Source organism: Papio anubis, chromosome 11 (assembly GCF_008728515.1).
Source record: "Papio anubis isolate 15944 chromosome 11, Panubis1.0, whole genome shotgun sequence".
In the NCBI taxonomy this organism is placed as follows: domain Eukaryota; kingdom Metazoa; phylum Chordata; class Mammalia; order Primates; family Cercopithecidae; genus Papio; species Papio anubis.
In genome coordinates this window covers 36,715,489-36,727,704 of record NC_044986.1, presented here as the reverse complement: position 1 = coordinate 36,727,704, position 12,216 = coordinate 36,715,489, and the positions used below count along the sequence as shown (strand labels likewise).

The window sequence follows — 12,216 nt, the reverse complement described above, 5'->3', positions numbered from 1 at the left end:
ATATATGGATGTTACTGACATTTCTGGTATTTAGAGGCGTGTGGGATAAGGAGGGATCTCACTATTACCGTATAGTCATACCTTATGTCATTGACTTTTTTAATTCAGAAATGTATTAAGACTGAAATACTTATCTCAAATAGAGTTCACCACTTGTGAGGAATGGGGGAAAATATGAGTAACTTTAATTTCTTTTCAGTAAATTACTTGCAAAGTAATTTTATTAGCTTTATTATTATTATTACCATTTTTTTTTTTGAGACAGATTCTCTGTCTATTGCCCAGACTAAAGTGCAGTGGCATGATCTCAGCTCAGTGCAACCTCCGCCATGCAGGCTCAAGCGATTCTCCCGCCTCAGCCTCCTGAGTAGCTGGGACTACAGGCACATGCCACGAAGCCTAGCTAATTTTTGTATTTTTAATAGAGGCGGGGTTTTACCATGTTGGCCAGGCTGGTCTCGAACTCCTGACCTCAGGTGATCCACCCACCTCGGCCTCCCAAAGTGCTGGGATTACAGACATGAACCTTGACACTCGGCCCATAGTAATTTTAAAACAATACAGAGTTATTGAGATCTCCACACACCAAAGATAATAAATGCATCTCCTAACGGTATAAAGCTCCCGCAAGCATGCTAGTTCTAGGTTGGGGCTAACTCTGGAAAGAAGAGAGTAAATGGACAAAAGAATAGGGAGAGGATGGGAAGGGATAGAAAAGGAATCCCCACCTTTCCAACCCTAAGAACTTTCAAAGTTTAGTTTTTATCTCTGTTCTTTCAACTGTAGAAATTTCCATTTTAGGTAAAGTAAAGGAAAACATTCAGCTTATAATTTTGTTTTTACTTAGTTAACTCCATTATTCGCAAGGAATAGGAGGTCTTCCTTTAAACTTCCACTGAAGTAGAGAAAGAGAAAGAGAGAGACAGAGAGAGAGAGAAGCAAAAAAACCCAAAAGAATGCTTACCTCTCACACTGTAATTTGTACTTTTGGTATCTTTGAGAAAAAAATGTGATGTAAAAAAGAGATTATGGATTCAGTAGTGCTTTTTAAATGAGTACGTATTTAAACATATTTAAATATTTAACACATCCTGTTTGTAGCAGGATATGTTAAAAAAGAGTAGTTAGTGGCTATATAAGCACATTTTTATTTAATTTACCAACAGTGCTCATATGGATTTACCGACCTTGTAATGACGGAGGTCTTCAACGGGATTGTGGCCTATGGATTGTGAACTGATGTAATTGACTCATTCCTAATCAACCTCAGATTTGCATTTAAATGGTTTCTTTCTAAGCATAGTTAACCTAGACAGTTTGATATACTAGAAAAAATGAAACAAAACTGTCCTTGTATTTCCAAAGACTTAATCTGACCTAGCTACTCACTACCTCTGTGATTTTGGTAACTTATTTAATACCTTTAAATCTCATTTATGGCATTATGTATGTAAATACTGTATTCTGATAATGTTCTAACTACTCAGTATATCTTTCTTTTCCCTCCTTAATGTATTAATACCATTGTTTTTCAGTACTTTATCTGTTTTATTTTATTTCTATCTTCACTATGATTACAGCTTTCCACAAAAAAAGTTTGCTGGCCTCTGTTCGTGGGCCAGCAAAGAGAGCCCTTAATTATGTTCTGGTTTTGGTCCATAGATACAGGGAACCTAGTTGAGCTGGAGCAGAAAGCCATCTTTTTTTTTTTTTTGTCAGATATCTATTATCCTTCTGTTATTTCTGTTTTTTCAAGTCTTCAGCGTAGCTGACACACAAAACAAGAGTCCTCGTAAAATCTCCAACCTCTCAATTATAATGATGTAGGAATTTAAAAGAATGTATTTGCATTCATCCAACAAATATTTATTGAGCATTTACTTGAGAATGGTAGTTTAAAGAACAGGCTGATGTTAAAAGATGGATAAACTCCAATTCTTTGCTCAAAATCGAGTGGATTAAATACCAAAAAAGAGTGTAGTTTATAAATAGTACAACTTGAGTACTGATGAGGATGTTCCTAACTTTGCCTGGGGCTTATGGGGTGAGATGGGTGATACCTTAGAATTAGATTGAGGGTTGCAGGAAGAACACTGTAGGCTGAGGCGATATTGTGCTTAAATGGCATGGAAGCACTGACTGTGTATTGTGACTGATCAGTACGGCCAGAGCATAGTGTATGTATACAGAATATGGTAGTAGGAGAGACTGAAAAGGTAATTTGGGGTCAGAACCTATAATGATCATGCATGGCATCCAGAAATTTGAAATCTTCACTGTTGTCAGTGGAAAGCTATCAAATGTTTTTAAAACCTAGAAAGAATGATGCTTTAGCAGCAGCATGAAGGGTGGATTCTGGTGGTAGAGATGGTGGTGTAGGGGAATACTAAGATAAATTAAAAATTAAGAGATGTTATTAATAGGTAGTGTGATGAAATGAAAAGAGCCTGGGCTTTAGAATCACAGGCATGGTTTTAAATCTAGGTATTGGCTTTTGCAGTTGAGAATGAATTGGCTGCTTTGATTTTCAGTTTTGTTTTGTTTTGTTTACATGTTCCAGGTAGTAATAGTACTTGTTTTACAGTGTTCTTCTGAAGATTTTGTTATGGGCATGAAGCACCTGCTGTAGTGCTTGCCTGATACCAAATAAGGGTGCAGTTAATGATAACTGTCATTATTATTAACATGAGTGACATTTATTATAATTGTTAAGGTAAAAAATAGTGAAAACCTGAATGAATTTAAGGATGGAAAAGAGAGAACAGATTGGGAAGAATCTTTCTGAAGTAAAATGAATAGGACTCAATTACCGGAATACTTGGTGATTTATGGAAAGAATGGAATTGTGACTAACTAAAGTCTCTATCTAACCTGAATAACTTGGGGGGAAGGTGTTCGTGATGCCATTTTCCTGGTAAGGAATACAGAATACAGGAGGAATCTGTGATTGAGATGAAGGAAAGGAGTAAAATGATTTTGATTTGGTGGGCGTTTTTAGGTATTTAGGAGATTTTGGTGATAATATGAAGTAGGAAATTAGAAATTTGGTCTTAGGGCAAGAAATAAAGGATTGGAGAGTTATAATTATCTGCGTAGTGGTGGAAAAGCATGTTAATTTTGACTCTTTGACTAGAATTATAAATATCTTAATGGCAGGGCATATTTTTAAACATAACCCCTGTATCCCCACACTGCTGAGCTCTATGTAAACACTTGATTAGTTCTTATTAAATGTGAGATTTAAAAAATAATATCCTTAATGGCTTTGTGAATAGAAAAGGTAATGCAGTTACTTTGATTTTTAACTTTTAAATGTTCACTTTATTTAAATTTATAAACTTAAAACGTAGTTCTCTCTAAATACGGATCTTATTCTGTAACTAATTTTAACAAACCTTTGAGAAATATCTTAATTTAACTTCTTAAAACATTTAAATCTGTAAGTGTAAATTAAATTTATTTTCTCTGTAAATATTAATTTAATAAAACCTTAGCTACTTAAGTAAATCTTGTAAATCTAATATTTTAAAATTGTAAATGTAAACATTGTTAAGTTTTGTGAGTATTCTTGTTCAGGATGCAAACTTAGTAAAATTTCAGCTTAAAATCATAAAGTCTAAATCAGCTATTCAAGTATACATTTTAAATTAGAATTACAAGACTGGCTCTACTGGGCCAGATTTTCTTAAAACATTACAAATATATTTACCAAATAGGCATAAAGTACCTATTTGGTAAACAGCTTTATTGAGACATAATTTACATACCTTGCAGTTCACCTATTTTAAGTGTACAGTTCACCAATTTTTATTATAGTCACAGAATTATGCAACCATCACCACTGTCTAATTTTAGAATGTTTCCTTTAATGCGAAAAAAAATGTGTTGTCCATTTGCAATTATTTTTTCATTTTCACTCAGCCATAGGAAACCACTAATGTACTTTCTTCTATCCATAGATTTACTTTTTCAGTACATTTTATATCAATGGACTCATAGTATGTAGTCTTTTGTTTCTGTCCTTTTTTCACCTAACACAATGTGTTTTGAGACTTACTCATCCATATTATAATTTTATTCCATTGTATGGATATACCACATTTTGTTTATCACAGATTACCTCTTAATATACAATACTTAAAATTTTAATTGTTTTAAATCATCCTATACTTGGTTCTTTTTTTAAAAAAAGAAACCTGAAAATAAGTAAATGAATCTTTTGTAAGTTAGACAAAAATACAATAGAATAAACCCAAAGAAATGGATAATTGAAAAAAATTAGAGCAAAATTTAATGAAATCAGTGATATAATAGAGAAGATCAAAGTAGGTTTTTAAAAGAAAAAAAAACTTAAAAAGCTGATAGGATTGATCAAGGAATAAAAGAAACAAAAATAGTATGAAAATGAAGACTGACCACATATTAGAGAGTAAAAGACAAGGTATTTATAGCAGCCTGCCATTAGTTTTTATATAAACAGTCTTTTCCCTTTTCAGGAGATCTTTATTCCCAATCATATTTTTCTTAATGGAACTACTTTGGGTAACCCTTACCCCCCCCCCCCCGAGTGAATGGCTGTTCTACTTCCAAAATCAGAGAATATCTGTAAATGTCTTTTATCAATATTCATAAGCAACACATTGTCTACATTTTTCCTCTAGGATTTTGTAAATACTGCTTCATAGGCTTTTTTTTTTTTTTTTTTTTAACTTTCTTTTTTCTGTTTTAAGAGTTGGGGTCCGCCGGGCACAGTGGCTCACGCCTGTAATCCCAGCACTTTGGGAGGCCGAGGCGGGCGGATCACAGGTCAGGAGATTGAGACCATCCTGGTTAACACAGTGAAACCCCTTCTCCACTAAAAATACAGAAAATTAGCCGGGCGTGGTGGTGGGTGCCTTGTAGTCCCAGCTACTCGGGAGGCCGAGGCAGGAGAATGGTGTAAACCCAGGAGGCGGAGCTTGCAGTGAGCCGAGATCGCACCACCTCACTCCAACCCGGGTAACAGAGCAAGACTCTGTCTCAAAAAAATATATAAAAAGTAAAAAAATAAATAAAAGAAGAGATGGAGTCTCCCAGTGTTGCCCAGGTCAAACTCCTGGACTCAACCAATCCTTCCACTTAAGCTTCCCAAGTAACTGGGACTACAGGTGTGTGTCACCACATACCATACCCAGCTCTCCATAGATGTTTAGCATTTACATTTACCAGTGAAATGACTGGTAGTCTAGATCTCTTTCCTCTTATTTTAAGTAAAATTAAGTGAAATATTTTCCATATTTGGAGCTTGTAAATTTTTATTGTTGAAATTCAGATATTTTACCAGGAGAGTCTACATGTGTAGTTTCCCCTCCAACCCCCAGTTGCTGCCCCAGTATTTCATGGAGCCCATCAGATAAGAAGACTCAAGTCCGTAATCAACATTAGGAAGTTTTTGTTTCCTTTTCCTTCTTTAAACTTTTTTTTTTTAATTTAAATTTTTAAAATGTTCATTCTTTGCCTTTTCTTGTTCTAAAAATCCTGTTTTACAGATATCACACGTCTGGCCACCTCATTTCTAATCTTTTTATCATGATGTATGTGTCTTTGACACTTTACTATACAATATTAGGGCATTTCGTCTTTCCTTCCTTCCATCCGTTCCTCTGTCCGTCCGTCAGTCCACCTTCTTTCAGTGGTCTCCCTCTGTTGCCCTGGCTGGAGTGCAGTGGCGTAGTCTCGGCTCACTGCAGCTTCCATCTCCTGGGCTCAAGTGATCTTCCACCTCCTTGGCTCAAGTGATCTTCCCACGTCAGCCTCCCAGGTAGCTGGGACTACAGGTGTGTGCCACCACCCTGGGCTAATTTTTTGTACTTTTTGTAGAGACGGAGTTTTACCATGTTGTCCAGACTGATAGTAGGACATTTCTTAAGTTGATTTTCTAAATTGCTATTTTGTTGTGTATTTTTCTACTTAATTCTGTTTGGTAATTTTAGTAGTTTTTCTCCTTCCCCCAAGCATTTGTTGTCTGCTCTTTTATTCAGAGCTCTTTACTCTTTAAAAAAAAGGAAAAAAAAAAACTATTCCTCCCTGGCCTCAATAAAATTAGTATGTATAATTTTTCTTCAAGTTCTACTGTTTTTGTCTTCATTAATTCTGTTTCAGTTTGGGCCCATTAGTTGTGATTAAAGTGCTACTTCTCTTTGGTATATCTGACCAGGTTTCGTCATCAGTTCTTGTGCTGGGTAATTCTGAGAGTGGTAAGTGAGCCAACAAATAGGGTTCATCATAGTGCATCATCTGGGAGAATGTGCTCAGGAGGAGAGGAAGGATTATTAATGAATGTAGTTCTCTAATAATGAAATGAATCACCAGGGGTAGTAAGGGGAAGAGAAGCCTGAATGGTCATTGTTCATTATCTATAGAAGTTCATCTGGTCTTTGATTTAATAACACACTGAGATAGTTGGAGTGTCAATTAAAAAGAATTGATTACCTTAATTACCTTGGATAGAATATAAAAGATTGTATAATCTAGTGCTCTAAAATTATTACCACAATTACTATTGTACCAACCCAGTACTTTCACTTTGTGATTGACTTGGTATGAAGCTCAGTGTGGTGGTGGCATCAAGTCACACATTCTGAGTTTTAAGCAAACAACTCCAGATAATATCATTTGCCTCTTTGTTTATTAGGACACTAATTATTATTGCCAGCAAGCACTTTTGAACTGATACTTTGTAAAATATAATACAGTCATGTGTTGCTTAACAATGGGGGTGCATTATGAGAAATACATCCTTAAGCAGTTTCATCATTTTTCAAACATTGTGAAGTATACTTTCACAAACCTAGGTAATATAGCCTACTACATACATGTGCTGTTTGGTATAGCCTGTTGCTGCTAGCCTACAAACCTGTACAGCATATTACTGTACTGAATACTGTAGGAAATACCACCATTGTCACACAATATCATTGTCACACAGTGGTAAGTATTTGTGTATCTAAACATAGAAAAGGTACAGTAAAAATTGTCACACCTGGATAGGGCACTTACCATGAATGGAGAGTGCAGGACTGGAAGTTGCTCTGGGTGAGTCAGTGAGTAAGTGGTAAGTGAATACGAAGGCCTAGAACATTGCTGTACACTACTGTTGACTTATAAATACTGTATACTTAGGCTACACTAAATTTATTTAGGAATAAAGTAATTGCAGTCCAACATTACAGTGGCTATAATCACCAAGCAGTAGGAATTTTTCAGCTCCATTATAATCTTATGGGACTATCGTGGTATATGCAGTCCATCCTTGACTAAAACATCGTTATATGGCACATGACTGTACTTTATTGAAGATTGAGCAGCAAGCTCAGTATAAGCTTGAGTACAAGATCCAGGGGACCTTGATGTGGAAATTGCTCATTTTCTGGTATATTCCTACATTTCCTTCAACACCTCTCTGAAACTGCTAGTCTCTATACTGGTTATCTCAGGAGAGGTTCCCAAGACCCAGAAACCATTTTTTCATTCTATTAATTTTTTTTCAAAAAGAACAGGCTGTATTGGTGACCTTAGTTAGCTTTGTATTTGATATATTCCGACTCTTTTACTTTTTATAACCTGTTTTCCCCCTTTTCATTGGAAATGGATTGTGATTTAGATTGAAGGGGGAAATTTGTGGGAGATATTAGTCTTTTATCTTCTGTTTTTGAGAGCTGTGTGATTAAATCAGAAGCTACTCAGACATGTGAAGCCTTCCTATAAGAGAAACATTGTTCCTATAAGAGAAACATTGCTTCCTAGGCTTACTGGAGCATCAATTCTGCTTGAGGAGATAAGACATAAATGAATAAAAGAAAAATGAGAACATAGGGTTTAGATAGCCTGTGACAAATTTTATTTTACAAAATACTTGAAAAGACAGTATCTTGTAAATGGCAGAAAGCAGAGAAAATATTAGGCAACTGACTTTTATTTAAAATCAAGCAACAATCTGAGAATTTTGAGGATGAGAGAACTGGAAACTAAAGATCAATGAGGGCAGGTAACACGTCAGCTCAACACTGCCTGTTGAAGAGTCCCTGGCAGATGACAGACTCTCAGTTAGTATATATCGAATAAATGAATATGTATTTGTTGAACAATTTGAAGATTTTCTTGAAGGAGAGATACTATATTTGAGCAGAGGTGAGATGCAAAGGCTTGAGAAAATATTAGGAGGTAGGAATGATCACTGAACACAACAGAAGACCATCCTGACCAGAGCTGTGGGAATGAGCAGGAAAGCTCTGGTAAGTAAGCCAGGTGACAGTAGGTAGGGTCAAATTATAAGCAGTTTTGATTGCTGAATTAGGAAGTTGGGGTTTGTTCTTTAACCAGTGTGAACTTTGAAGAGGTGGTGGCATCATTGAAACAGTGTTTTAGGAATAGCCTGAAGACATGGGTTTTAGGAATAGCCTGAAGACATGGTGCAGGTTGCAGTGAAGAAGAAACGAGATCAGCCTTGAGACTAGTTGTGATGTTGGATAGGACTTCTTTCAAAAGTAGTCAACTTCCATAAAAAAAAATTTTTTTCTTTATATGTGATGTGTAAAGGTAGTTTTTAAGCCCTAGTGATTGAACATAACGGCATGGCTGTCTTTTTCAGTACTTAGTTTTCCATGGCATTTTGTTATTGAACTTTCTGGCTCTTCTGTGATATCATGGTATACATTTTGAATGTATTTGTTCTTCCCTTATTTGCCTTTTGTTAATGTCAAGCATAGCACATCAGACATTCCCTGTTGCTATGCAACTGCTAAATTCAATATTTAATATTAATAAAACTGAGTGGCATTAACATCCGTTGAACAGAGGGTAGCAAAATATGACTTTACAGTATCTAATCAATAATATTTGTTAGGTTTAATGTATTGTTGCAGTTATGAACAAAAGAGGAGTGACTTGTTTACAGTTGCTATTTTGAGCAAAATTAGTTGTGATTAAATCTTTGTGTTTATGACCAGATTTTTTGTTTGCTTTTGTTCTTTCTTTGTCATTGCTTTTTAATCTGTGACTCAAGTTTTTGTTAGTATTATTGATCTTCTGCCCAATTTTCTTACATCAGATTCTGTTCTTTTTTAACATTTTTATCTCCTAAAGCTTTTATTTGCATTTTTCTTTCCTGGCATTATTTCTTGCTATATTTACTTTTTTCCTTTTCAAGAATTTATGCTCAGCCCGCAAATTTGGAATTTGTTACAATTTTATATAAACCCAGGTGAAAGAATATTAGATTTGCTCTTCAGGATAAGACCTACTTAATAATTTCCTTTAGCTATTTGCAGTGTGTGTTTGATGCTTGCAAGGTGTTGAAATACTTTATTATTTGTGAAATCAGATTTTCTTTTGGGAGGGCAGGTAGGAGGGCTTAAGAATTGGAGATGGACTGTGGGATTTATTTATTTTTTTAAGTCAGATAGTTCTGAAAATATCCAATCTCTAGGGCCAAGATAGACAGTATCTAGCAGTTTCTTCTCTTCTCTTACCACTACCTACCCACTCCTACAACGCTACCCCAACCCTTTTTCCTCCCTAGTGTGGAAGAGAGGGGACCATAGCAATTTAGTGGAATATATTTTAATTTTAGTAGGTAAATAATAAACAGACATAGATACCTCCCATTTGTTTGAGTGGGTAGTTTGATTTTGTTAATGTCCTTGGAATAATTTTGATGGGAATTAAAGAGAGTTGGAAAACAATTACTCCCTAACAATAAATGAAAAATCTGGAATCTAGGATGTATCATATAGTGTAGAAAAACCAGCTCTCTAATTACAGTGTAAATAACACAAACTAGAGATTACTGAAAATTATGGCTTAATACTAAGGCAAAGAAATCCCTTACATTACCATCTTCTTATAGCCAGATACACAAAATACCATTTTCAGAGGCCATCATTTCTACCTCCTTACCTTCTAAATCCTTTTCTGTGGTTGTATTTGTGGTAAAGAATTGATACATGTGAGGGGGCCTTATGTATCCCGCAGGATGTAGTATTTTAATTTAAGTGGTACCTTTTAAGCATGGGAGTGCTTTTTAACAATTAAAATTGCAAGCCCCTAGGTGACAGATTATGTTGCAAAATACACAGTGCCCCTAGCTACTAGGAATTCAGTAACACTTTTTATATTTACTTTATTGCAGTAACAGTCCTATGCTTTTGAAAAGTAGTATGTATACTGAATGCACAAGACATTAATTTCTTCCCAAAGGCCACACTGAGAGTGCATATGGATTCATAAGAGTCCTTGTTTGTAATAACCATTTGAGTTCCCAGTGAGGTCCATGGCACACATTTTGGGAACCACTGTTTTAATGTGTTATTTCTGGTATGTTGTATAAAGATACAGTCTGATTCCTGCTCTTGTTTTCCTCCTTACTTTCTTGACCCATAAAAATTGCAAGATGAATCCCAGCACTTTGGGAGGCCAAGGCAGGCGGATCATGAGGTCAGGAGATCGAGACCATCCTGGCTAACACGGTGAAACCCTGTGTCTACTAAAAATACAAAAATTTAGCTGGGCGCGGTGGCGGGCACCTGTAGTCCCAGCTACTCAAAAGGCTGAGGCAGGAGAATGGCGTGAACACAGGAGGTGGAGCTTGCAGTGAGCTGAGATCACGCCACTGTACTCCAGCCTGGGCAACAGAGCGAGACTCCGTCTCAAAAAAAAAAAAAAAAAATTGCAAGATGGTGAAGATATATTCAAATTGTTTATCATTCAGTAGATCATCAGTATTTGAGATAACAAGCCAGAAAAAAAGTTTTTGATTTTTTTCATTTTCTACTTCTTTCACACTGGTAGAAGGACATAATAATTTAAACATTTGTGTACAAGTATATTTGTTTTTTTTTTTTTTTTTTTTGTATGTGTAATCAGTGGGGGTTTACATTTATAAAGGAACCAGCACATAGTTATTGTGGCAGTGTTAAATAGTTACAAAAGTCTTTTAAGTCTTGTACCTTCTTTACAAAAGTCTTGTACCTTATGTTTGTGTGATGTAGTTTTTCTCAGTAAAGATTTCATAAACTGTTAACTCAAAATCTGTTGTCTCAATTGGTATTTTGAAAAATGCTATTTAGATTATTTTAGAAAGTTGTGAAAAATTTGAAGCAGTTTTTGACTCATTCATTGAGAAAAGTACCTTTTAAAATGGAGCCTGAGAGTTTGTACAAAGAGGTGTTTGGGATTTTGTAAAATGATTAGAGAACCTGTGGATTTTCATTCCTTCATTGGTCTTGTTCTTGAATGTGCTCAGAATTTGTGTTGAATGTTAATCATTGACAGAAATGCAAATGCCCCTTTTAGATTTGTCATTGACACTCTTTTTCTAAGCATCCCTTTAATAGTAATCCAGGATCCTTGAGAACTGGAAGAAAACATCATTTTTTTTTTTTATGCAAAGATTATTCAATACTAGAATGAATATTATTGTGGTAATGGATTTTGTTTTTATCCTTTCAGGGTTTGAAAGTATTCTTGAAGGGCTGTTTGGACCTGCATTATTAAAAGATCTCAGTTTATTTAAAGGTATTCAAAATATTTTTGGTATTTCAAATTCTTCCTGGTGCCATACATGATACCTTGGTGATTTAAGCCTCAGTCTCCTTTTTATTCACGGTTTCATATGGATTAAAGTTATATTCATGTAAGCATCTTTTTGTGTTCACTCGATATTGTTGATATATGTATGAATAATGTATTAACTAGTGAGCAGTTAAGACTTAAGAATTTTAAGAGTTAAAAATTTTAAGACAAATATGGCCTAACTACTTAGGTTTTTGTTAAACAGTATTTTTGAAATTAATTCTGATTTATTTTCTGAAAAATTCTCTTTTATGACTATTAATTTGTTACTGTTTTTGCAGACTGTGAACCTGAAAGCATTTCTGATTGGACTTTTGATGAAAACTGTTTATTCTGTTGCTTGAGAAGAGATAAAGTAAAGGTAACTAAGAAGCTTGTGAAACTTTTATTTAGTGTAATATTTTAAAGTTTTCATTTTTTAAAACATTGTATTACTTCATTGGAGGATTTGTAGGAAAAGGAAGGTATGGTTTTATACTTACGAAAGAGTTTGATAGTAATCCTGGGTTTTGCAATTTAAATTATTTCCATCCTGTTGAGTAGCCTATTAAGAAACCTATATCCTACAATGCATTTGTTGTTGTTGTGGGATTTTTTTGTTTGTTT

General features: G+C 34.9%; 1 protein-coding gene across 12 annotated transcripts in view; it reads left to right on the top strand.

The window, feature by feature from the left end:
• LCOR (ligand dependent nuclear receptor corepressor) overlaps positions 1-12,216 on the top strand; it is a 165,747-nt gene that overhangs the window by 72,838 nt on the left and 80,693 nt on the right. For 11 of the 12 annotated variants that reach the window (XM_031652141.1, XM_031652140.1, XM_031652144.1 and 8 more), the window contains 2 exons: positions 11,488-11,553; positions 11,892-11,971. Coding sequence is in view for 3 of the 12 variants with exons in the window: in XM_031652140.1 (XP_031508000.1) it covers positions 11,488-11,553; positions 11,892-11,971 (146 nt within the window). In the remaining 9 variants the exon portion in view is untranslated. The other variant, XM_021943542.2, reaches the window with a different exon arrangement.